The sequence below is a fragment of the Balaenoptera physalus genome, assembly GCF_965194825.1.
Source record: "Balaenoptera physalus genome assembly, chromosome: 5".
Lineage (NCBI taxonomy): Eukaryota > Metazoa > Chordata > Mammalia > Artiodactyla > Balaenopteridae > Balaenoptera > Balaenoptera physalus.
The window spans coordinates 74,751,886-74,779,648 of record NC_138884.1 but is presented as its reverse complement, the minus strand read 5'-3'; the positions used below and the strand labels follow the sequence as shown (position 1 = coordinate 74,779,648).

The window sequence follows — 27,763 nt, the reverse complement described above, 5'->3', positions numbered from 1 at the left end:
TCCTTTTATTTCTTTTTCTTCTCTGATTGCTGTGGCTAACACTTCCGAAACTATGTTGAATAATAGTGGTGAGAGTGGGCAACCTTGTCTTGTTCCTGATCTTAGTGGAAATGGTTTCAGTTTTTCACCATTGAGGACGATGTTGGCTGTGGGTTTGTCATATATGGCCTTTATTATGTTGAGGAAAGTTCCCTCTATGCCTACTTTCTGCAGGGCTTTTATCATAAATGGGTGTTGTATTTTGTCGAAAGCTTTCTCTGCATCTATTGAGATGATCATATGGTTTTTCTCCTTCAGTTTGTTAATATGATGTATCACGTTGATTGATTTGCGTATATTGAAGAATCCTTGCATTCCTGGAATAAACCCCACTTGATCATGGTGTATAATCCTTTTAATGTGCTGTTGGATTCTGTTTGCTAGTATTTTGTTGAGGATTTTTGCATCTATGTTCATCAGTGATATTGGCCTGTAGTTTTCTTTCTTTGTGACATCTTTGTCTGGTTTTGGTATCAGGGTGATGGTGGCCTCGTAGAATGAGTTGGGGAGTGTTCCTCCCTCTGCAATATTTTGGAAGAGTTTGAGAAGGATAGGTGTTAGCTCTTCTCTAAATGTTTGATAGAATTCGCCAGTGAAGCCATCTGGTCCTGGGCTTTTGTTTGTTGGAAGATTTTTAATCACAGTTTCAATTTCAGTGCTTGTGATTGGTCTGTTCATATTTTCTATTTCTTCCTGGTTCAGTCTCGGCAGGTTGTGCATTTCTAAGAATCTGTCCATTTCTTCCAAGTTGTCCATTTTATTGGCATAGAGTTGCTTGTAGTAATCTCTCATGATCGTTTGTATTTCTGCAGTGTCAGTGGTTACTTCTCCTTTTTCATTTCTAATTCTATTGATTTGAGTCTTCTCCCTTTTTCTCTTGATGAGTCTGGCTAATGGTTTGTCAATTTTGTTTATCTTCTCGAAGAACCAGCTTTTAGTTTCATTGATTTTTGCTATTGTTTCCTTCATTTCTTTTTCATTTATTTCTGATCTGATCTTTATGATTTCTTTCCTTCTGCTAGCTTTGGGGTTTTTTTGCTCTTCTTTCTCTAATTGCTTTAGGTGCAAGGTTAGGTTGTTTATTCGAGATGTTTCCTGTTTCTTGATGTAGGCTTGTATTGCTATAAACTTCCCTCTTAGAACTGCTTTTGCTGCATCCCATAGGTTTTGGGTCGTCGTGTCTCCATTGTCATTTGTTTCTAGGTATTTTTGATTTCCCCTTTGATTTCTTCAATGATCACTTCGTTATTAAGTAGTGTATTATGTAGCCTCCATGTGTTTGTATTTTTTACAGATCTTTTCCTGTAATTGATATCTAGTCTCATAGCGTTGTGGTCGGAAAAGATACCTGATACGATTTCAATTTTCTTAAATTTACCAAGGCTTAATTTGTGACCCAATATATGATCTATCCTGGAGAATGTTCCATGAGCACTTGAGAAAAATATGTATTCTGTTGTTTTTGGGTGGAATGTCCTATAAATATCAATTAAGTCCATCTTGTTTAATGTATCATTTAAAGCTTGTGTTTCCTTATTTATTTTCATTTTGGATGATCTGTCCATTGGTGAAAGTGGGGTGTTAAAGTCCCCTACTATGATTGTGTTACTGTCTATTTCCCCTTTTATGGCTGTTAGTATTTGCCTTATGTATTGAGGTGCTCCTATGTTGGGTGCATAAATATTTACAATTGTTATATCTTCCTCTTGGATCGATCCCTTCATCATTATATAGTGTCTTTCTTTGTCTCTTGTAATAGTCTTTATTTTAAAGTCTATTTTGTCTGATATGAGAATTGCTACTCCAGCTTTCTTTTGATTTCCATTTACATGGAATATCTTTTTCCATCCCCTCACTTTCAGTCTGTATGTGTCCCTAGGTCTGAAGTGGGTCTCTTGTAGACAGCATATATATGGGTCTTGTTTTTGTATCCATTCAGCCAGTCTGTGTCTTTTGGTGGGAGCATTTAATCCATTTACATTTAAGGTAATTATTGATATGTATGTTCCTATTCCCATTTTCTTAAATGTTTTCGGTTTGTTGTTGTAGGTGTTTTCCTTCTCTTGTGTTTCTTGCCTAGAGAAGTTCCTTTAGCATTTGTTGTAAAGCTGGTTTGGTGGTGCTGAACTCTCTCAGCTTTTGCTTGTCTGTAAAGGTTTTAATTTCTCCATCAAATCTGAATGAGATCCTTGCTGGGTAGAGTAACCTTGGTTGTAGGTTTTTCTCCTTCATCACTTTAAGTATATCCTGCCACTCCCTTCTGGCTTGCAGAGTTTCTGCTGAAAGGTCAGCTGTTAACCTTATGGGGATTCCCTTGTGTGTTATTTGTTGTTTTTCCCTTGCTGCTTTTAATATGTTTTCTTTATATTTAATTTTTGATAGTTTGATTAATATGTGTCTTGGCGTGTTTCTCCTTGGGTTTATCCTGTATGGGACTCTCTGTGCTTCCAGGACTTGATTAACTATTTCCTTTCCCATATTAGGGAAGTTTTCAACTCTAATCTCTTCAAATATATTCTCAGTCCCTTTCTTTTTCTCTTCTTCTTCTGGGACCCCTATAATTCGAATGTTGGTACGTTTAATGTTGTCCCAGAGGTCTCTGAGACTGTCCTCAGTTCTTTTCATTGTTTTTTCTTTATTCTGCTCTGCAGTAGTTATTTCCACTATTTTATCTTCCAGGTCACTTATCCGTTCTTCTGCCTCAGTTATTCTGCTATTGATCCCGTCTAGAGTATTTTTAATTTCATTTATTGTGTTTTTCATCGTTGCTTGGTTCCTCTTTAGTTCTTCTACATCCTTGTTAAATGTTTCTTGCATTTTGTCTATTCTATTTCCAAGATTTTGGATCATCTTTACTATCATTATTCTGAATTCTTTTTCAGGTAGATTGCCTATTTCCTCTTCATTTGTTAGGTCTGGTGTGTTTTGACCCTGCTCCTTCACCTGCTGTGTGTTTTTTTGTCTTCCCATTTTGCTTATCTTACTGTGTTTGGGGTCTCCTTTTCACAGGCTGCAGGTTCGTAGTTCCCGTTGTTTTTGTTATGTGTCCCCAGTGGCTGAGGTTGGTTCAGCAGGTTGTGTAGGCTTCCTGGTGGAGGGGACTAGTGCCTGTGTTCTGTTGGATGAGGTTGGATCTTGTCTTTCTGGTGGGCACGTCCACGTCTGGTGGTGTGTTTTGGGGTGTCTGTGGCCTTATTATGATTTTCGGCAGCCTCTCTGCTAATGGATGGGGCTATGTTCCTGTCTTGCTAGTTGTTTGGCATAGGGTGTCCAGCATTGTAGCTTGCTGGTCGTTGAGTGAAGCTGGGTCTTGATGTTGAGATGGAGGTCTCTGAGAGATTTTCACCGTTTGGTATTACGTGGAGCTGGGAGGTCTCTTGTGGACCAGTGTCCTGAAGTTGGCTCTCCCACCTCAGAGGCACAGCCCTGATGCCTGGCTGGAGCACCAAGAGCCTTTCATCCACACAGCTCAAAGTATAAGGGAGACAAAAATAGAAAGAAAGAAAGAAAGAAGATAAAATAAAATAAAATAAAGCTATTATAATAAAAAGAAAAAAATTATTAAGAGTAAATGTATTCAGAAAAATTTTTTTTTAATTTTTAAAGATAGATTTATTAATTTTTTATAATAAAAAATAAGAAAAAAAATTAAGAAAAAATTTTTAATTTTTTTGAAAATAAAAAATATGAAAAAACTTACTAAAAAATTTTTTTTTAATTTCTAAAAATAGAAAATAAGGAAAAAATTATTAAGAAAACATTTATTAGGAAAAAAAAATTTTTTTTTTAAGTAAAAAAAAAAAACGGACGGACCTAACCCTAGGACTAATGGTGAAAGCAAAGCTATACAGACAAAATCTCACCGAGAAGCATACACATATCCACTCACAAAAAAAGGAAAAGGGGAAAAATTAATATATTCTGCTCCCAAAGTCCACCTCTTGAATTTGGGATGATTCGTTGTCTATTCAGGTATTCAACAGATGCAGGCACATCAAGTTGTTTGCGGAGCTTTAATCCGCTGCTTCTGAGGCTGCTGGGAGAGATTTCCCTTTCTCTTCTTTGTTCGTACAGCTCCCGGGGTTCAGCTTTGGATTTGGACCCGCCTCTGCATGTAGGTCGCCTGAGGGCGTCCGTTCCCCACCCAGACAGAACGGGGTTAAAGGAGCAGCTGCTTCGGGGGCTCTGGCTCACTCAGGCCGGGGGGAGGGAGGGGTACGGAGGAGGCGGGGCGAGCCTGTGGTGGCAGAGGCCGGCGTGACATTGCAGCAGCCTGAGGCGCACCGTGCGTTCTCCCGGGGAAGTTGTCCCCGGATCATGGGAGCCCGGCAGCAGCGAGCTGCACCGGCTCCCGGGAGGGGCGGTGTGGAGAGTGACCTGCGCTCGCGCACAGGCTTCTTGGTGGCGGCAGCAGCAGCCCTAGCGTCTCCTGCCCGTCTCTGGGGTCCGCGCTGCCAACCGTGGCTCGCGCCTGTCTCTGGGTTCCACGCTGTTAGCCGCGGCTCGCACCCGCCTCTGGGGTCCATGCTGATAGCCGTGGCTCGCGCCCGCCTCTGGGGTCCACGCTCATAGCCGCGGCTCGCGCCAGTCTCTGGAGTTCGTTTAGGCGGTGCTCTGAATCCCCTCTCCTTGCGCGCCGCGAAACAAAGAGGCAAGAAAAAGTCTCTTGCCTCTTCGGCGGCTGCAGACTTTTTCTCGGGCTCCCTCCCAGCTAGCTGTGGCGCACTAGCCCCCCTCAGGCTGTGTCACGCCGCCAGCCCCAGTCCTCTCCCTGCGATCCGACCAAAGCCCAAGCCTCGGCTCCCAGCCCCTGCCCGCCCCGGCGGGTGAGCAGACAAGCCTCTCGGGCTGGTGAGTGCTACTCAGCACCGATCCTCCGTGCGGGAATCTCTCCGCTTTGCCCTCTGCACCCCTGTGGCTGCGCTCTCCTCCGTGGCTCCGAAGCTTCCCCCTCTGCCACCCGCAGTCTCTGCCCATGAAGGGGCTTCCTAGTGTGTGGAAACCTTTCCTCCTTCACGGCTCCCTCTCACTGGCGCAGGTCTCGTCCCTATTCTTTTGTCTCTGTTATTTCTTTTTTCTTTTGCCCTACCCTAGTACGTGGGGAGTTTCTTGCCTTTTGGGAAGTCTGAGGTCTTCTGCCAGCGTTCAGTAGGTGTTCTGTAGGAGCAGTTCCATGTGTAGATGTATTTCTACTGTATCTGTGGGAAGGAAGGTGATCTCCGCGTCTTACTCTTCCGCCATCTTGCCCCTCCCTCTGTTGTTGCGTTTAATGTTGTCCCAGAGGTCCCTTAGGCTGTCTTCATTTCTTTTCATTCTTTTTTCTTTATTCCATTCCACAACAGTGAATTCTACCATTCTGTCTTCCAGGTCACTTATCCGTTCTTCTGCCTCAGTTATTCTGCTATTGATTTCTTCTATTGTAGTTTTCATTTCAGTTATTGTATTGTTCATCTCTGTTTGTTTCTTCTTTAATTCTTCTAGGTCTTTGTTAAACTTTTCTTGCATCTTCTCGATCTTTGCCTCCATTCTTTTTCCAAGGTCCTGGATCATCTTCACTATCATTATTCTGAATTCTTTTTCTGGAAGGTTGCCTATCTCCACTTTATTTAGTTGTTTTTCTGGGGTTTTATCTTGTTCCTTCATTTGGTACATAGCCCTCTGCCTTTTCATCTTGTCTGTCCTTCTGTGAATGTGGTTTTTGATCCACAGGCTGCAGGATTGTAGTTCTTCTTGCTTCTGCTGTCTGCCCTCTGGTGGAAGAGGCTATATAAGAGGCTTGTGTAGGTTTCCTGATGGGAGGCACTGGTGGTGGGTAGAGCTGACTGTTACTCTGGTGGGCAGAGCTCAGTAAAACTTTAATCCGCTTGAATGCTGATGAGTGGGGCTGGGTTCCCTCCCTGTTGGTTGTTTGGCCTGAGGCAACGCAACACTGGAGCCTACGTGGGCTCTTAGGTGGGGCTAATGACAGACTCTGGGAGGGCTCACATCAAGGAGTACTTCCCAGAACTTCTGCTGCCAGTGTCCTTGTCCCCATGGTGAGCCCCAGCCACCCCCCACCTCTGCAGGAGACCCTCCAACACTAGCAGGTAGGTCTGGTTCAGTCTCCCCTGGGGTCACTGCTCCTTCCCCTGGGTCCCGATGCGCACACCACTTTGTGTGTGCCCTCCAAGAGTGGAGTCTCTGTTTCCCCCAGTCCTGTTGAAGTCCTGCAATCAAATCCCTCTAGCCTTCAAAGTCTGATTCTCTAGGAATTCCTCCTCCCGTTGCCGGACCCCCAGGTTGGGAAGCCTGACGTGGGGCTCAGAACCTTCACTCCAGTGGGTGGACTTCTGTGGTATAAGTGTTCTCCAGTCTGTGAGTCACCCACCCAGCAGTTACGTGATTTGATTTTACTGTGATTGCATCCCTCCTACCGTCTCATTGTGGCTTCTCCTTTGTCTTTGGATGTGGGGTATCTTTTTTGGTGTGTTTCAGCGTCTTCCTGTCAATGATTGTCCAGCAGCTAGTTGTGATTCTGGTGTTCTCACAAGAGGGAGTGAGAGCACATCATTCTCCACCATCTTGGTTCAGGTTCCAGTTTTTCCAGATTCTCGTATGTGAATTCGTGGTTGTAGTCTGTTGTTTTCTAAATAATAGATAATTAATTAAATTCACTCCAGCCTCATATCCTTTTTAATATTGAGTTTCAGTAGCAAATCACTTTCCTTTGTGTTTTACATTCATTTGTTTATCCCACATTTATTCCACCAGGCAGTGAAGTAGTTCAGACTCAGTTCCAGTAGTTAGTAGTTTCTTTTTATATAAACATTGCCTACTCTTAGAGGAGGAAAAAACAAAACAAAAAAATTAAATTAGGAAGAATCTCTTCAATAAAAATACTTGTGAAACCTACGTTGACAATTCTTAGGTTGATATTTTCTGTGTATATTTTTGCTCTGCATAAATTCATTTCATAATCCCATTTATGTGTGGGTATATATATGAATGTTAATCTTTTGTATATGTTATGGGACGTAAGAAAAATGGAAGTATATCCAAATAAATGTTTGTCCAGTGTTAATCATTTCAGTTTAAAACCCAAGTTTTTAAAATGATAGCATGACTTTATGTCTTCAGATTGAACTAAGAGAACGAGAGATAGAACGACTGTCGGTTGCATTGGATGGGGGTCGCTCCCCTGATATCCTTTCTCTGGAGACTAGAAATAAAGCCAGCGAAAAGCTTATTGCTCATTTAAATATTCAGGTAATGACTTTTATAATTATTTCACTGAGCATATAAAATCATAAGTGTTTATAACGGTCTATGGGTTTGTGAAAGTGACAGGGTTGTTTGCTTGGCTATTATTTACAGTGGAAAAAATTTGATAGAGTCAAGATATCCAAAATTGGGTGCAGCTATTGAAAAATCATGTTTTTAAAGAATATTTAATGAGGTAGGAATATATATATACCATAATAACAAATATTTAAAAGAAGAGAATAAACCATAGGTAAAATGTAACCTTCAGTTTGCTTTTTAAAAAAATGTGTGTGTATAAAATTGATGACTAATAAGAACTTGCTGTATAAAAAAATTTTTAATTTTTAAAGAATTTAAAAAAAAAACACTTGGTGAACACAGAAAAAAAAAATGTGTATGCATTCAGAGAGAGAAAACACTAGAAGAGAATACACCAGAATACACTAACAAAGTTTATCTTTGTGTGATGGGATAGTCTTCTTTATGATTTTCTCCATTTTCAAAATTTTTATGACAGTATGTCTTTTATAATATAAAAAAGATGATTTTTTAAAATAAATATAAAAATTAAACATATAGTTTTCACTTACTTATGTAGTGGTTTCCCTTGTCATGCATTTGACCTAAGAGTGAAAGAACAAGAGACTTCTATGAAGCATGACAAATGACCTTTAGAAATTTATTTATTTTTTTTAATTGAAGTATAGTTGAGTTACAATGTGTGTTAGTTTCTGGTATACAGCAAAGTGATTCAGTTATACATATTATATATGTATTCTTTTTCATATTCTTTTCCATTGTCTTTTATTACATGATATTGAATATAGTTCCCTGTGCTATACAGTAGGACCTTGTTCTTTATTTTATATATGGTAGTTTGTATCTGCTAATTCCAAACTCCTGATTTATCCGTCCTCTATCCCCTTACCCCTTTGGTAACCATAAGTTTGTTTTCTGTGTCTATGAGTCTGTTTCTGTTTAGTAAATAAGTTCATTTGTATTATTTTTTTTTATTCCACATATAAGTGATATCATATGGTATTTGTCTTTCTCTTTCTGACTTACTTCATTTAGTATGATAATCTCTAGATCCATCCATGTGTTTGTAAATGGCATTATTTCATTCTTTTTTATGGCTAGATAATATTCCATTGTGTGTGTGTGTGTATATATATATATATATACACACCACAACTTCTTTATCCATTCATCTGATGGACATTTAGGTTGTTTCCATGACCTTCAGAAATTTAGATGTCACTGCTGCCTAGACTGCAATCAGAATAGAGTAAGCCCCAAATATCAGCAGTAGCTCTCGAGCAGTGCTGTTCAGTAGAAATAGGATATGAGCCACATATGTAATTTAAAATTTCCTAGTAGCCTGATTAAAAAAGTAAAAAGAAAACAGATGAGATTAATTTTAATAATGTATCACCTAAATATATCCAAAATATTACCATTTCAACATGTAATCAATGTTGTCAAATATCATTGCAACATTTTACTTTTTATGTACTAAGTCTTTGGGATCCTGTTTGTATTTTACATTTATAGCACATCTCTGTTTGGACTAGCCACATTTTAAGTGCTCAGTAGCCATGTGTGGATGCTAGTGGCTACTATATTGGACAGCACTCTAGACTAATATTATCATCGTAGTGATAATCTTGTCATATTTTTAAAACTCTGTATTGGGAAAAAGTTCACACAAATTTCTTACTTATCCTTTACTTCCATGCTTGAAAATTGAAGACAGTGGATATATAGTTTTACTAAACCACACATTGTCAGTTTTGCAAATCAAAACAGTATGAGTTTGCAAATGTAAAATAGCTGGGGTTTTAACTTTTGGTTTTTAAAAACATAGAGTATTTTGAAATATTTTGGAAGTTCAGTATTTTAATAATTTTCCAATTTATATACCTTATGAATTACAAATTCAATTTAGGTTGACTTTCTTCAGCAAGCTAATAAAGACCTGGAAAAGCATATACAAGAGCTTATGGAAACCAAGGAAACAGTAACTACTGAAGTTGTTAATTTAAGTAACAAAAATGAAAAACTCTGCCAGGAATTAACTGAAATTGACCAGTTAGCACAGCAGTTGGAAAGACATAAAGAAGAAGTGCTTGAGACTGCCGACAAAGAACTTGAGGAAGCAAAGGTGTGTCTAGGTTGTGGAGGTGCTCATTAATTCTCCTGGAGTATGGTGAGCTTGAGACCTTTTGATGTCCTATTCGGGCCTTTTGGTTTGTTTTTTGATTCACGTTTTTCTAAGGTGTTGTTTACATCCCCTAAATTCTTGCCCTTTTTCTAGTTGTTTGTCTTTCTGAAGCACATCTCTTCCTAGGACAGCTCTCCAGACTCTATCCTCTTTTCCTACAAGATTTTCTTCTCTGTCCTTTTATCTCTGCATTGTGAGCAGGCTTCTGAAGTTTGTCCTCTAAGTCATTTTGTGCTCATGAACTTTTAAAGGTATTTTTTGAAACTGTGTATGTCCTTGCACATTTTTAAGTTGATAGCTAACATTTTTCATCTTCAAGTTTAAATAGATGCAAAGGATGTAATTTCTAATCAATTGTAAGTATTGATCTCTTAAAACTGTCATATCATTCTTTTAAATATAGCCAGTATAATCCAAATGACCCTTCTTGAAATCCTCACAGAATTTTATCCTATTTTAACACATTTTATGCTTGAATATCTTTTTATAATAACGCATGTCAAATGTCTCTGCAATTAAAAAAATACATGAATTGAAATTTTTTGTTTTAAAAAATGTCCTGCGATTGTAAGGTTCAGAGTGTTAGTATTTAGTATTTTCCTCTAAATAGTGTTATCATTATAATTATTAGTAATCAGTGGATCACAGTGACAACTGTAGTACAAATGTTGATAAATACTTATTAAATAAAAAAGTAAAATTTTATTGGAAATACATCTCTTAGTAAGATATAATGGGAGAAAATAATGTCTTAATCAAAGGCTTCGGCCAGCTCCAACATTTCAGGTTATCTTTTTGTCTGGGCTTCAGAAGTTTTTTATAAGTTGAGATAGAATTACATTAGATGCATGCCCTTCTTTTGAAAAGTGGGGAAAAGGCAGTTGTGGAAGGGGAGGTGGGAAAGAAGAACTCACATGATACCTAGAGCACAAGCAAGTTCTCAGGTAGATAATTTTTAAGAAGGACTGTGTGTGCAAATTAAGAATCCAGATATTGGTTCCTTAAAACTATATATACATATATATATTATATATATAATATATATTGTAAATAATATATCATTTATATATATATATATAATAGTTTTACATAATACTTGGATAGTCTTTATGTTATCCCAGGAATGAGTATAACCTAGTTTGAAGATCACTACTTTACATCAGTTGAATAATATGAGTTAATTTTGTAGCGTCACCTCCACTAATTAGGGGAATAGAAGGAAACTACCTCAACATAATAAAGGCCATATTATGAAAAGCTCACAGCTAACATCATACCCAGTGACAAAAGACTGAAAACTTTTCCTCTAAGGTTAGGGGCAAGGGAAGGGTGCCCATTCTCACTACTTCTATTCAACATAGTACTGGCAGTCCTAACCGAGGAATTAGGCAAGAAGAAGAAATAAAAGGCATCCAAATTAAAAGAAAGAAGTAAAATTATGTTTCCAGATGAGATGATCTTATATGTAGAAAACCCTAAAGATTCCATTAAAAAGAAAAAAAAAAACAGAACTAATAAATTCAGCAAACTTGCAGGATACAAAATCATTGCATAAAAACCTGGTGCATTTCTATATGCTAGTAATTAAAATACAAAAAGGAAATTAAGAAAATAATCCCATTTACAATAGCATCAAAAAAGAATAAAGAGGGCTTCCCTGATGGTGCAGTGGTTGAGAATCTGCCTGCCAATGCAGGGGACACGGGTTCGAGCCCTGGTCTGGGAAAATCCCACATGCTGCGGAGCGACTAGGCCCGTGAGCCACAACTACTGAGCCTGCGTGTCTGGAGCCTGTGCTCCGAAACAAGAGAGGCCGCGATAGTGAGAGGGCCCGTGCACCGCGATGTGAAGAGTGGCCCCCACTTGCTGCAACTGGAGAGAGCCCTCGCACAGAAACGAAGACCCAACACAGCCAAAAATAAATAAATAAATTAAAAAAAAAAAAGAATAAAGTACTTAAGGATAAACTTAATCAAGGAGGCAAAAGACTTGTACCCTGACAGCTATAAAACACTGCTGAAAGAAATAAAGACAGAAATAAATGGAAAGATATCCTGTGTTCATGGATTGGAAGACTGCATACTGCTCGAATGTCCATACTACCCAAAACAATGTGCAGATTCAGTGTAATACCTCTCCAAATCCCAATGGCATTTTTTACAGAAATAGGAAAAAAATCCTGAAATTCATGTGGAATCTTAAGGGACCCAGAATAGTCAAGACAGTCTTGAAAATGAAGAACATAATTATTGCAGTTTTAATTTTGCTTTTGTGGCTTTAGTTTCATTGCAGCACTCCTATATCTCATTCCTCTCCTTTTCCACTTCCTTTTGCATATTCTGTGCTGTGCATACAACATATTGAACACAGCTTCACGTGTCCCATTGGCAGTAATCAAGAATGACAACTTGGCTCAATAAAAGATTCCTATTAGGTTATAATATTTTAATCTTGGCATTCAGCACTCTCAGTTGCAGTTTAGAGGATCCAGGTTGGTAGTAGCAGGTGGTGAGAAAGCAAATAAGATAAGAAAGTCAGGAAATGACAGGGCCACAAGATGACTCCTAAAAATCAAGGGTCAAGGAAAGTCCGACAAGTATACAGATAGAAAAAGATTTTCAAGTAGCCCTCTCGTTTCACATGTTACAGATAGGTCCCTGTAAGCATTCAGGATACCAAGAATTAAAGAGAAACCTAAACTTTGCCTCCTCCTCATTGAAACTGAGGCTTAGGGCTGGCTAACGCCTCAGATCTCACTGGTGAGAGGGAACATGAACTGCTCGAAAAATGGCTTGGTCTCATTGGCACTGTGACTTAGTGATAAGTATTCTTGACTTTTAGGTATTTACCTAATAGGCTTTTTATTCCTAGAAAGAGATTAAGAAAAAGCTATCTGAAATGCGGAATCTTGAAGAAACAATGGGAAAACTTCAACTGGTAAGTAGGTGTTATATTGCAGGGGTCCCCAACCCTTGGGCCGTGGACCAGTACCAGTCCTTGGCCTGTTAGGAGCCGGGCCGCGCAGCAGGAGGTGAGCGGCAGGCGAGCAGAGCTTCATCTTCTGCTCCCCGTCACGCGCATTACCGCCTGAGCCATCCCCCCACCTCCCATCTGTGGAAAAATGGTCTTCCATGAAACCGGTCCCTGGTGCCAATAAAGGTTGGGGACTGCTGTTATATTGAATTGCCAGCGTTTTCATCAAGAAAATTTTTATGTTTTATTTTACTTTTTTTTTACTAAGATATAATTAACCTATCATGATATTCACTCTTTTAAGTGAACAATTCAGTGGTTTTGGTATAGGCACAAAGTAGTGCAACCATAGTTTGTCCAAATTATGGAAGACCTTCTAAACCGTGGCAGGATGTTTGGATTTTATTCTAGTGGACAATAGAAAGCTATCTAAAGTGTAAGCAGAATAAGATAAAGGCATCGGAGATTAAAATGAATGAACTGGTTTCTTAGAAAATGTGAGAAAGTAATTTAAGGTATGAAAATGATCTTCATCTGTCAGTGGTCTCATTGCTACTCTGCTCCCGCAGTTTTGTATCCACTCCCTGAGGGGCTGTCTGGTCAGTCTGTAACTTGCCATTGGCAAGGCTGGCGTGGGCAAAAGAGTGAGGAGGAAGATAGGAGGTGCAGTGGTGTTTTTCATTACTGTCTAATTCCAAAACATTTTATCACTCCAGAAAAAAACTTCATATCCATTAGCAGCCACTCCTCATTTTCCTCTGCTCAGCCTCTGACAACCACTGGTCTGCTATCTGTTTCTGTAGATTTGCCTATCCTGGATATTCTGTATAAACGGAATTATATAATATGTGACCTTTTGTGTTTGGCTTTCACTTAGCACAATGTTTTCAAGGTTCAAGCATGTCATAGCATGTATCATTACTTCTTTTTATGGCTAAGTAATATTCCATTGTATATATATATTTAATTTCATTTATATTTTTATAATTGTTTAATAGCATACATAATAGGTAGCAAGTTACACTCAAATTTGGAAAACCTGTTAGGAATTTTATATTCTTTAAATGACTTCATGACTTGTCAGTTTACTAATATTTAAACTAAAAATTGATAGTTACTTTGTAAAATTTTGTTGACTTTTATTAAAAGCACTCAATCGTCTTTTAATAATTTTGTTTGGCATTACAAACCATTTTACTAGTCATATTGTTTGTTCTGGTGGTCTTCAAATGAGAAAACTAGTAATCATCCCAGCATAAACCTAGATATAGCATATAGTCTTAGAGCCTAGAACTGGCAGAAAGAATGTCTTGCTTACAGGTAGAAACTTCTAGGTGGTCATCCAAAAGATTGTTAAGAATTTTTTTTAATAGCCTGTTAAATTGGATGAGTTTCCACTAATATTGCAAAGACTAATACTAATTTCCAAGTTTTCTCATTACTTGTACTCTTTTTACAGTCAAGCTGTAATGTTCTGGTGGCAGTCATAAGGCAAATTAAAAAACAAAGCCATTTGTGATATGCTGGCACATAGTAGGTGTTCAAATACTTGTTGATTTTTATATGCTCACTATTAACAGTGCATCACAATGGCTTCCTGTTTTATTCAACTGCAGGTATTCAGTTCAGCTCAATATTTTTTTTTTAATAAATTTATTTATTTATTTATTTATGGCTGCGTTGGGTCTTCATTGATGCGCACGGGCTTTCTCTAGTTGCGGAGAGCGGGGGCTACTCTTTGTTGCGGTGCGCAGGCTTCTCACCGTGGTGTTCTCTTGTTGCAGAGCACAGGCTCTAGGCACATGGGCTCAGTAGTTGTGGCACGTGGGCTTCAGTAGTTGTGGCTCACGGGCTCTAGAGCGCAGGCTCAGTAGTTGTGGCGCACGGGCTTAGTTGCTCAGTGGCATGTGGGATCTTCCCAGACCAGGGCTTGAACCCGTGTCCCCTGCATTGGCAGGCGGATTCTCGACCACTGTGCCACCAGGGAAGTCCCTCAGCTCAATATTGAATAATTGAATTAGCTAAACCTGCTAAATGTTGTCTACTCTTGAGTTTCATAGATATTTTTAAATTCTCCAGTGAGGTCAGTAAATGTAAAGTAGATGTTTTGATGATGTTTTCACTACAGTGTAAGCTCCATGAGGACAGGGATTTTTGCTGTTTGTTCACTGCTGTTTGTATGCACACTGTATACAGTTATATGTGATTCATAATGCTTGTCTCAGAACTCTGACCAAGTTTCAGTATTGTTGCCTGACAGCAAGATCTTGCTGTACTTTCTGACCTTCTTATTTTTTCCATTGGTACTACCTTTTATGTATTTTTACGGTAAATACTAATGACATTATTAGCTAACACTTATTAAGTACTTGCCGTGTGCCGGACACTGTACAGAGCGCTTCACATTCATAGAGTCCTCCATCGGATACAGATGAATCCTCAGCGTCCAGGTACTGGTCTTATCCTCATTGCGCAGATGAGGCTGAGAGAGAAGCCTTTGTTCTTACGTATACCTATGGTAGTCTTACAGCACTGTCTTCTGCTTTCCTTTAAACATAAAAAAAGCTTAAAAATTTTTTATTGCACAAGTACATATTCATTTTTTAAAAAGACAATATGCTAAACAAATTAAAAGAAAATAAAATCCAATAGTTCTACTACTTTAGAAGGAGCACTGTTGAATTTGGGTTTTATTGTTGCTTTTAGCCACAGTTGATAATTAACTTTCATTGAAACCATATATATTTGACTGACTAAAAGTGTGTATGTGAATTACTCTTAAATAAATGTGCTTACAAATATCTATTTTAAGTGCTATAATATTTATAAAGTTGCTAGAAATCTTAATTATAGTGTTAAAATTTTCAGGAATTAAACTTATGTCATAAAGAAAAGGAGAGACTGAGTGATGAACTCCTTATAAAATCAGACCTGGAAACTGTTGTTCATCAGCTTGAACAAGAAAAGCAAAGACTTAACAAAAAAATTGAAAGTTTTGCAGTTACAGGTAAAATATAAAATGTTGATAACTTAAAAAGTGATTGTGATTTCCTCTTAATGTATTATTTTTAGTAGTAGATGATCCTTCATTCATTCATTCAATAAATATTTGTTGAGTGCTTGCTGTGTATCAGAAACCAGAGTAGGCACTGAGATACAGTAGAAAACCTCTCTGCCTCAAGGACCTTACAGGGGCCTTTTACATTCTGACTAGTTGGTACAGGGAACCACGGTTGAATATTTTTTAATGTACATATATCCTTCTTTGAGGCATGCAATAATAGAATTAATTAAGACTACGTGGAAGACCATTCTGAATTAGTGGAAAATTGAAGTATAGAATCTTTTTAAGTAAATGCAGTTTTATGATTCATCTTAAAGTACACACACACACACACTTGAAATAGGCTTTCTGCCAGGTACCCCATCCTAAATGAGTTGGTTTAAGGAACTTGTAAGAATTCATTCATTTGTTCATTCATTCATTTGACAAGTGTTTATGAACCGATTTTGGTGCCATGGTACATAATGGTAAACAAGATACACAAGGCCCCTGCTCTTGTGGCGGCTTTAATCTAGTTAGGGAGACAAACTAGTAGCACATAAGTGAAGAAGTTAGTTTTAGGTGATAAGGGTTTTCCAATACAATGGGAGGGTATGCTAGAGATCAACTGATCCAAGGGCTTAGTGACAGGACACCAGCCATATGAAGATCTGGGGCAATTTTCCAGGCAGAGGGGATGGCAAGTGTAGAAGCCTGGTGCCATCAAACTCCATGTAGTGAAAGAAAGCCAGTGTGCTATTTTAAGAAGAAGCTATATCCTAGGCTCTTCAGCATTCATGTGGATAATCTGTCTGACCTTCTCTACTTACCAGCTGCATGACTTGAGCATGTTACTTAGCATTGCTTCAGTTTCCATATCTATGTGGTTAATGATGGCACCTAACCCAAAAGGTTGTTGTGAGGATTAAATGGGTTAATATATTATTAAAGTGCTTAGACCTACATATAAAAGTTTGCAATTTACTTCCTTTCATGCTAGCTCTATCCTGCCATTTCAGTGTAATTTTTCAGATACCTGAAACTCCCTCGTTTCTTTGTGTTTTGAATACATCCCCCTGCCCAAAACCTAGCCATGGATCAACCAAAACACTTACACACGAGCAGCTAAGCACTCCTTGCATGTGCACCCGACAGTATCGATGGCACCGTAAATTATATATGGTCCCAAACCACAGCACCCACCCCCTCAGTGATGTATGGAAATCTTACTCTATATTTCTTACTGCTTAGTTGCCCAGTCTCTGCAGGGAACATTTTCAAATGTTTTTCATTCTCAGTAAACCCATTCTAAGAGGATGATCTTAACGTTTGGTTTCCCCTAAGAAAATGGAAGCCGTCAGGGAGGCATTCCGTCGGTTTCCTGTCCCCAGGTCTTGAACCTGTCCGTCTTTATCTTCCCTCCTGTTACATGTACCTCTTATGAAAGACCACTGCCTCCATCTGTTCTCTAGATCCCATTTTCTCTAATTTTAAAACGCTTTCATATTAATTATCTCCTTTCCTAACTTTAGCCTTTGTACTGTTTTTTCCCATTGGTATTCAAACGTGCTTACCCTTCTCCCATTCTAAAAGCAAAAATTGTATCCATTCCTATCCAGCCACTCTTTCCTTCTCATCATAGCTTTAACATCTTAAAAAGTCATCTATACTTTTCTGCTTGATCACCAACTACCCTTTAGCACCTCAGTCCACTCCAGTTGGCTCTGTCCTCACGTCACCAATAAAACAGCTCTTGTTAGGGTCACCACTCACCTCCATTATGGTAAATGCAGTGGACACTTTCCATTCATCAATTTATTTGACTTAGCATTTAACACATTTGCCTGTTCCTTCCACTCTCATACTTTCTTACCTCTCTGGTCACTCCTCAGAATGAATTCCCCTATTCATCCTCCAGATTGCATTGCATGCTGTTCTTTTGTAGCACTTGTCCTACTACAACTAGAATAATTATTTGACCTTGGCTATGTTTTTCATACTTGTATCCTTAGCTCATGCTGGGCATATAGTAAATACTCAATAATTATCTGTGGGATGAATGAAAGAAAAGATGGAAAGTGAATCAGAAAATGTCTTGAAAATCATTTCATGCTTTAGAGTTGTAAAGAATATCAGTTAAATTGAACTATATGAAATTGCCAGTATTAGGCTACTTTTGACTCCTGAAAAGGTGATTTCTATGGTAAAAGTTAATAATTGTGTTTATTTGAAGACAGACTAGTTGTTTTGACCTCTTTGTGTATTTACTATATTAAATTCAAGCTTAATGTTAAAATTGCCCACATTATGATCAATTGTTTACAGGTAAATTTTCTTTTAGTGCATTTTCAGGTCATCATAATGTACCATGTGGTGATTTACTGCTTCAGTACTACTGTGTAGTACTAAATAGTACCTATCCTTGTATATGACAAAAGCAGAGGACTTTGACTTATTGGATTTTATTTAAACTTTTAATTTTTGCTTTTGTTTTTTTTCTCTTTTCCTTTCAGCATTTACCTCTTTGGTATCTGGCAGTTATAGGTGATATACGAAATAGCTAATGATTTTTAGTAACCTACACTGTAAAAGTTATTGATATAATTTATTTGGCTGATTATACATTTTATATGCAACATTGTTTTAATATTTTATACTTTAATTTGCAGAAAAAGAACTTACTTTGGAAGTTGAGAGGATGAGGCTAGAACATGGAATAAAACGACGAGACAAGTCACCTTCTCGTTTAGATACATTTCTGAAAGGTATAGAAGATGAACGAGATTTTTATAAGAAAGAGCTAGAAAGACTCCAGCATTTAATACAGCGAAGATCTTGCTCTCGAAGTCATTCTACATGTGAAAAAATTCCAGTATTTAAGACACTAGAAAAGGTAATATCTCTTTATGAGAGTAATTGATAAGGCGAGAAAGTATCTTTATGAGCAAACTTTTATGGTTTATTATTGTATTAAATGTAACGTTATTCTACTTGCTTTTAAGAAGTCTTTCTTAATTTTGATTTTTGTTTTCCTCCACGACCTGTACTTTAGGAACACTGAATTAATTAGGAAAACTACTTAAGAACAAAGCAAAGCATACTGACTCCTGGAAATTAAGGAAAGATTGAATAGCTCATTATATATATATGGGAGGAGTGTGGGGGCATCTGAGCTTCCAGAAACTGGAACCAGGAACTCGTGCTATTGGACATTTCCACTCTTTCTATCCTTTACTTTCTGTATCAGATGCATTTTGTCTCTTGAAGCAGAGTGGCTTTGTTTATATGGCTTCATGCCATTCCCAGCCTTGGACCAGTCAGAAAGCCAGGCCACATTGTACAGACCAGTCATCTTCCATGATAACTATGCAACAGGGGAAGGTACAAAATGTCAGTGAGTGCTGGACAGATCATCCCATTTGTCCACTACAATCACATTTACAACTCGGTGGTCTAAAGACATATATTACTTAAAGTTAACCATGATTTATAAGAGATTAAAAGCATGTATCTCTATTTTAGGTCTTAATTATTTTCAACATTTTATGAATATCATTTGGGTTCTTTAGATTTTTCTTTATTTTAAGCTTTGGAGCTATAGGAGTCCTGGAGGCTTATGTGACCCTAACGTTGTCTACACACTAGATAAAATTAGGGGAAGTTGGGAGTAAAATCATTAAAACTCAGAACATTTGATTTCAGACTTGGCTCTATTAACCAATTATGTCATCTTTTTCCTGAAGATCTCTGTCCATTGTCAAATGGTTTTGAGTCATTTTCTGATTAGACTGTTTTTTAACCTCATTGGCTAGTGGCTGAATTTGATTTACAAAGTTTAGTTTAAACACTATGCTATGTTATCTGTTACAAGCACAATGAATTGGTGGAAAATACAGTGTAAGTTAATTTATGTGTACTGAGTTGTCTTTCAAGCTCCATATATACCTAGGGATCAGGAAAAATCACTGAATTGATCACCTTCATTGGGTCAGACAATCTTCTACAAGATGGTTGATGAGTTTAATCAAGTATTTATTAAATAGAACTGAGTAGATAAGTACCTCAACGCTTTTAAATGTTTGATTTGTTTGCTTGGTGTGAATTCATAATTGAAAGACAAATTGAGATATACTGGTAAGGTACTGGTGAAATTAGGAAAGACTTTCCCCCCCTTCAACTTATTTACTTCTTGAAATGTTCTAATGTTACCTGACATAGATAAAGAATTTACTTTCTAAAGTTTAGAAAGTTGGGACATTGATAGCATTTTAAAGTCCCAGTAATAAATTTCAGGCATGGTAAGGAATAATGGGTGATGTACATGAGTGAAATGGATGGAGTATAAGACAGTTGTGAGTGCTGGGAACTAGAGTAAATTCCCACCTAAAATTTGGTATTTTAAACGTGTTTAGAAACACTTGTTGGCAGACAACAAAGACCTCTCTAAAGCTGAATTAGGTACAGGCTGTGAGTTTTCAACCCCTGCTTTATGGCAAATTGTTAGGCAGAGTTTCTTGGGATTGCAGCAACTCAGAAAAATATTGACATTTTTAATAACAATGATTTTTGTCAACAGTACACCCATTGATTCTCTGTTGTCTGTGTAGGGACGGCACTGTCCTCTTTCACCTTGTACTCACTAGGGTTCCAAATGTGAGTTTTGAGTATAGTGTAGCGGAAAGTGCTTTGGAGTTGGAAACCTGATAGAAGTTTCAACTCTGCACACTGGCTTTATGACCTTAGACAAGTTACCTAACGTCACGTTTCCTCATTTGCAAAGTGAGGAAAGTAACTACAACCTCTTGTGAAGGTTACGTGAGATAATTTGTAGAAGGGTTCAGCATAACACCTAGTTCCTAGTAAATGTTTCATTTCCTTATTATTTGCTGGTTCAAAGCACATCAGGTCTAGGTAGAAAATTAGGTTCGGTTCAGTAGACATATACTGAGAATGTACTATGAATGAGACACCCAGAATATGAGATAAAGAAGACCTATTTCCTATCCTCACAGTCTTTAGCATTGTGTGTGCGCACGTGTGTGTGTGTGTGTGTGTTAGGAACAGTGGAGTGGTAAAAGGGAATTATTAACACAAATATAAATACCTACATACAAGATATATTTGGAAAAGTAGGGAATTCATTCATTTTACTGGGTACCATGCTAGGTGCTGAAGATGTGGTAAGACCAGATACCTACTGTGTCCCTGATAGAGCTTACATTTTAGTGGCAAAGACACATTGAACACCCAATCATGTAAATAACTTTATAATCTCATGTATAGTAAGTGTTAATGAGGAAAGAATACAGGAAAGATTCAGAATGCTATGAGAGTACATTGAGGGAGATCTGAATTAGGTTGGAGAATCTTGAAGGACTCCTTAGAGAAAGTGACGTTTAAGCTGAGACCTAGACAGTAATGAAAATAGACTGTCAAATCCTTATTCACTGAGCTCTCCTTTTCTAAAACATAGGCAGCCCATCTCCTTTTTGTAAGATATTTTTATTTAGATACTGTTAAGTTACAGATTTTCTTTTATCGTTATTTAAATCTTGATTAAGTCCTCACCCTAATTGCTTTTGTCCTATAATACATCTTGTCCTTTAAGGTGTCCAGATAGCTAATCTCATCCATTATGCCTTGATTTTGCTTGTTTAACCAAGAGGATAACTTATTTCCAAGTGGCGGGTGAAGGGAACTTCACAGATATATCTACCATTTACCAAGTCTACATTGGTCATGGTATGTGCACAGTAGATATTAAATAACATAGATCAGGATGCTTCCCAGTGTAACAAATTATCAGATTATCACTATCTGGAGCTTCTGCATTTAGTACTTGAATATTAATATACCACAGATCCCAAATCTACATTTACCATATTTATTTTCTACAATAGCTATGAAGATAGTGGATTTTTTGAATTGTACTGGAATAATAGGCATAATCTTGTTTTAGAAATGTTGGAAGCAGTTGCTTATTCAGTGAATGTCCCTAATGTACACCGTCTGGTAGAAATATTTATATTGGGACTTTCCTGGTGGTCCAGTGGTAAAGAATCGGCCTTCCAATGCAGGGGACGCGGGTTCGATCCCTGGTTGGGGAACTAAGATCCCACATGCCGCAGGGCAACTAAGCCTGCACGCGCCACAACTACTGAGCTCGCCCGCCTCAACTAGAGAGCCCATGTGCCGCAAACTACAGAGCCCACGCTCCCTGGAGCCTGCACGCCACAACTTCAGAAGAGAAAACGCACGCTCCACAACTGTAGAGAACCCCGCGTGCCGCAACGAAGGACCTGCGTGCCGCAACTAAGACCCGATGCAGCCAAAAATAAATAAAATAAATAAATAAATAATAAAAGAAATCTTAAAAAAAGAGAAATATTTATATTTATCTGATTGCAAAAATAGACCTCACATAGGTTTGAAGCTGGGATAGTTGGGGGTTGGTGTGCTAGGGAAATTGATCTTAGATTCAGTCACAGAAGACACTGAGGAATGTGCTAGGCTGTACAGTTACTTGTACTGGATGAGCAGCTATACACATACCCTCTTAATTCCTCCCCTGGAGTGGGTTATAAACTAGGGATTCCCAACAATCAGTATGCATCAGAATCACCTGGAGGGCTTGATGAACCAGTTACTGGGCCCTGTCCCCAAAGTTTCTGATTGAGTAGGTCTGGGGTGGGTCCCAAAACTTGCATGCCTAACAAGTTCCCAGATGCTACATGCTTCTGTTCTGGGGATTATACTTTAGTTACCACCAGTATAAACAACTCAGGGAGAATGACAGTTGAAACATCTCATGGAATCTGATCAAGTAGTATCAGTGGCAACTGGGTCCCTTGCTGGGAACTTGAAGGCCAGGAAATTTGCCCCAGTACTGCCAGCACTCTCTCTCCTTCTCTCCTTATAGATTAAATATTGTGTTCCTTAATTACATTAAAGAAGTTGTGTTCTTTTTGTCTGTTAGCATCTTTCAGTCAGTCTCATCATCAGCATCCTTGTGGCAACCAAATGGTGATAATTATAACAAGTGATAACTTCTGTTTTTGAATTATGTTTCAGGGTGATTACAACTCAGAAATTCATCTGATCACAAGAGAAAGAGATGAACTTCAGCATATGCTAGAAAGATTTGAAAAACATATGGAGGATATACAGTCCAATGTTAAATTATTGACAGCAGAAAGAGATAAACTAAGTGTCTTATATAATGAAGTAAGATATTGATTATAATTAAGCCAACAGCTTATATAGCACCAGTTAACTGTAATGGTACCAGTATATATCCTTTAAATTACTGTAATATATGGACCTTAGTGATTTTCCTTCACAGTTAGAATTAATAAGTAATAGTTTCTGCTATCATCCTGTTCCCAAAGCAGAGCTTTCTATTGCTTTTTCATATTTATTCTTCCTCTTTTCTAGCTTATCTACGGGTCAGGTCAGTTAGGGATAATTCCCTATTTCTAAAACTACTGAATGAGTCTCAGCCTGACTCTGAGCCAGGTGTATCCTTGGGATTCAGACATGTTGGGATATGTCTATGAAACAGTGGGTAGCACTCACTAATTGGATATTAAGGACTTAGCCTCTAGGGATAGGGGGGAGATTCAGTACAGTTTGGGCTAATTATAAAGCCTCAGTTGTCAGAGGGCAAGGTGAGTCTGAGCAAAGCATGGTGTTTATCACCAAAATTTGTTCCCATACCAATCTCCCATGAAATCCTACTGCTATTTTGAGAGGGAGAGAAGGACATACAGGTTAAGAGGCCAAGTTGAAAAAGCCTTTTTCACTTCTGGTGCTTTTTTGGGATTCTGCAGTACAAATTGGGCTTTTCCCACTGTTGGCTTAGATTTCTGCTTTCTTGGGACTGCTTAGTTAATTAGTAGTTGTTCATCTGCTATTTGGTTTCCCAAATTTTGTGGCTGGCACTTCCCTCAATCTCCTTGTCCTTTGTTTTTATTATTACTATTATTACATTAATCCTTTTACTCTCATTTTGGTGGCATTTGGGAAGAGAGCAAAAGTAGCATATGTTTAGTTTGCCTTTTTTTAACTGGGAGCATATCCAATGTTTTTTAATTTATATCTTTAATACATTAAGGCGCAGGAAGAATTATCCGCACTCAGACAAGAATCTACCCAAACCACAGTCTCCCATAATACTGTTAGTCTTATGGAAAAGGAAAAAGAACTTGCATTATCTGACTTAAGAAGGATTATGGCAGAAAAAGAAGCTTTAAAAGAAAAATTAAAAGTACGTATTGACTTAATTGACTTATTTTTAAAAGATAATTTATTGAGAAAAGGGGAGGTCTTTTTATGTTTTCCTGTGACATGACTATTTTGAATCTAGATCAGGGGTTGGCAAACAATGGCACATGAGCCAAATCCAGAATGCTGTGTTTTTGTATGGCCCGTGTGCTAAGAATGGTTTTTACATTTTAAAATCATTGAAAAAATATCAAAAGAAAAATATTTCATAACACATGAAAATTATGAAACTCAGATTTCATTGTTGATAATACTCATTAATTGGAATACTCATTGGAATACTCATTCGTTTATGTGTTTTGTGTAGCTTTTTTTGTGCTGCAGTGGCAGAGTTGAGTAACTGCAACAAAAACTGTACGGTCCACAAAGCCTAAAATATTTATTATCTGGTTCTTTATAGAAAAGAACCAACCTCTGATCTCAATAGGAAGTCCTTCATGTGGAGGGGCATTATCTTTTTTTTGTAAAGCAACTTCATTGAGATATTCACTTTACCATATAATTCACCCATTTAAAGTGTACAATTCTTTGGTTTTAGTATATTCACAGCCTCGTTCAACCATCACCACAATCAATTTTAGAGCATTTTCATTACCTCAAAAAGAAACTCTGTACCCAATAGCAGCCACTCTTAATTTCCCCCAGCCTCCTCAGGCCTAGACAACCACTAATCTACTTTCTATCTCTAGATTTACCTACTCTGGACATTTCATATAAATTGAATCATTCAGTATGTGTTTCTTTATGTCTGGCTTCCGTAGCTTAGCATAATGTTTTCAAGGTTCATCCATTATGTAGTATGTATCAATACTTTATTCCTTTTTATTGTGGAATAATATTCCATTTTATGGATAGAAAATATTTTATCATTGGGGTGGTTTCTACTTTTTGGCTGTTATGAATAATGGTGCTATGAACATTTGTATACAACTTTTTGTGTGGATATATGTTTTCATTTATCTTGGACATATACCAGGATTCATATGATAACTATAACTAACCATTTGAGCAACTGCCAAGCTGTTTTCCAAAGTGGCTTTACCATTTATATTCCCACCAACAGTGTATACGAGTTCTAATTTCTCTACATCCTCACCAATACTTGTTATTATCTATCTTTTTTATTATCATCATGCTGGTGGGTGTGAAGTAGTATCCATTGTGGTTTTCATTTGCATTTCTCTGTTAGCTAATGTGCTTATTTTCAGTGCTTATTTGGTCACTTGTATATCTTCTTTAGTGTCTGTTCAGATCCTTTGCCCATTTTTAAATAGGGTTGTCTTATTATTATTGAATTGTAAGAATATATCAATATATTCTCAATACAATCCCCTTATCAGATATATGATTTGCAAATACTTTCCCCCATTCAGTGGGTTGTCTTTTCATTTTCTTAGTATTGTCCTTTGAAGCACAGATAGTTTTTAATTTTGATGAAGTCCCATTTATCTATTTTTTTCTTTTATTGCTTGTGCTTTTGGTATAATATCTAGGGGCAATATTTTATATTTCATAATCTCCCCCAAAATTTTAATATACATAAAGCACTTAATACTGCTCAGTACATTATAAGAACTCAATATTAACTATTACTGTTACTATTACAGAGTCCATAGTTTACTTCCAATAAATATTATTGAATTAATGCTTAGAAATTAGTCGCTAAGATTAAGAATAAAAACATTTAAGTATTATAAGGGTAGTCTTTATTTTTTTAATTTTATTTATGTATTTATTTATTTATTATTATTATTATTAATTTTTGGCTGTGTTGGGTCTTCGTTTCTGTGCGAGGGCTTCCTCTAGTTGCGGCAAGTGGGGGCCACTCTTCATCGCGGTGCGCGGGCCTCTCGCTATCGTGGCCTCTCTTGTTGCGGAGCACAGGCTCCAGAGGCGCAGGCTCAGTAGTTGTGGCTCATGGGCCCAGTTGCTCCGCAGCATGTGGGATCTTCCCAGACCAGGGCTCGAACCCGTGTCCCCTGCATTGGCAGGCAGATTCTCAACCACTGCGCCACCAGGGAAGCCCAAGGGTAGTCTTTATGTCATACATTTTCAGTTAAAGTTTTACCCCTACAAAATACTTTTAATTGGGATCCTTTGGAATATTGCCTTCCAGAAAGTGCTTTTTTATAAAAATAATTGTTAAAATTACCAAATGGAAAACTTCTGTGCAATATGGCAACTTTTAGTACAAGCTACTGGTTTAGCCTTTTCCATATCATTGAAATGACTAAGGAAGGTAAAAACAGGATTAAAAAAATGCACTTGTGCCAAAAACTCAGAAAAAGTGACATTTATATTACCAGAATCTTTCTGGATTACAAGAGTCAGGATTTATGAATTTACAATAGGTCTTTTACATAAAAACTGAACTAATCCTCTCAGTCTTTAAGTCTTCTCTAGTAGTTTCCTGTTGTTCCAGTATCTGTCTACCCAGTTGTTGAACCTAGGCACTGAGTCCTCTTACCCTGAAAGCTCCTATCTCTCATTTAATCACAAAGTCCTATTGATGCTACCTCTTAAATAATAGTTAACATTTATTAAGCCCTTTCCATGTGGGAAGCTCTGTTCAGAGTACTTTTTACAAGAGCTATCTCAATAAATCTTCACAATTGCCTTTTTAGTCGGGTAATGCTTACAGATGTGGTCTCTGAGTTACAGTGAGTTTAAATAATTTGCCCAACCAACAGACATATGAAAAGATGCTCAACATCGCTAATCATCAGAGAAATGAAATTCAAAACCGCAATGAGATATCACCTTATACCTGTCAGAATGGCTATCGTCAAAAAAACCACAAATGGCAAATGTTGGCAAGGATGTGGAGAAAAGGGAACCCTTGTATACTGTTGGTGGGAATGTAAATTGGCGCAGCCACTGTGGAAAACAGTATGCCGGTTCCTCAGAAACCTAAAAATGCAACTACTGTATGATCCAGCAATTCCACTCCTGGGTATATATCTGAAGAAAATGAAAACACTAATTCGAAAAGATATATGTTCATAGCAGCATTATTTATAGTTGCCAAGATATGGACGCAACTTAAGTGTCCATCAACAAATGAACGGATAAAGAAGATGTGGTATATATATATATATATATATATACACACACACATACACACACATACATACATACATACACACACACACACACACACACACACACACACACTGGAGTACCCACTAAGCCATAAAAAAGAATTAAATTTTGGCATTTGCAACAACATGGGTGGACTTGGAGGGTATTATGCTTAGGTAAGTCAGAGGAAGACAAATACTTTATGTTATCACTTATATATAGAATCTAAATAAAACAAACTAGTGAATATAACAAAAAAGAATCAGACTCACAGATATAGAGAATAAACTAGTGGTTACCACTGGGGAGAGGGAAGGGGAGAGGAGCAAAATGGGGTAGGAGATTAAGAGGTACAAACGACTATGTATAAATAAATAAGCTACAAGGATATATTGTACAGTACAGCACAGGGGATATAGCCAATATTTTATAAAAACTATAAATGAAGTATAATCTTTAAAAATTATGAATCACTATGTTGTACACCTAAGACATATAATATTGTGAATCAACTATACCTTAATAAAAAAAAACAGTAATAATAATTTGTCCAAGATCACCTGCTAATGGAGTCACAAAGAATCTGGCTCCTCAGCTCACATTGGTTTCTCTTCAGTCAGCCTACTTGTTTCTGTTCCCCTGCTACCATCCTATTCTGGCCATTATTCTCTCTCAACTGCACTAGTGTATTAGCAGCCTCTCAAATCTGTATTTCACACTGAAGTCAGAGTCATCTTTCAAAGATATAAATCCGATCACATCACTTCCTATTTAAAATCCATTAACTGTTTTCAGGGACTTCGATGATTGGCCCTTGCCTACTTCAAGGTCTAGCTTCTTTTCCCCAAACTCATCCCCCCCATTCCTCACCCCTCAGT

The 27,763-nt window shown here is 37.7% G+C and overlaps 1 protein-coding gene across 6 annotated transcripts in view; it reads left to right on the top strand.

Annotated features, from left to right (window-relative positions):
- CEP135 (centrosomal protein 135) overlaps window positions 1-27,763 on the top strand; it is a 78,154-nt gene that overhangs the window by 14,553 nt on the left and 35,838 nt on the right. For 4 of the 6 annotated variants that reach the window (XM_082464446.1, XM_082464442.1, XM_082464444.1 and 1 more), the window contains exons 7-13: window positions 7,156-7,284; window positions 9,230-9,445; window positions 12,377-12,442; window positions 15,347-15,485; window positions 18,191-18,414; window positions 22,593-22,745; window positions 23,635-23,787. In XM_082464446.1, coding sequence (XP_082320572.1) covers window positions 7,156-7,284; window positions 9,230-9,445; window positions 12,377-12,442; window positions 15,347-15,485; window positions 18,191-18,414; window positions 22,593-22,745; window positions 23,635-23,787 — 1,080 coding nt within the window. The remainder of the gene's footprint in view (window positions 1-7,155; window positions 7,285-9,229; window positions 9,446-12,376; window positions 12,443-15,346; window positions 15,486-18,190; window positions 18,415-22,592; window positions 22,746-23,634; window positions 23,788-27,763) is intronic. The other 2 variants (XM_082464445.1, XM_082464443.1) reach the window with 2 other exon arrangements.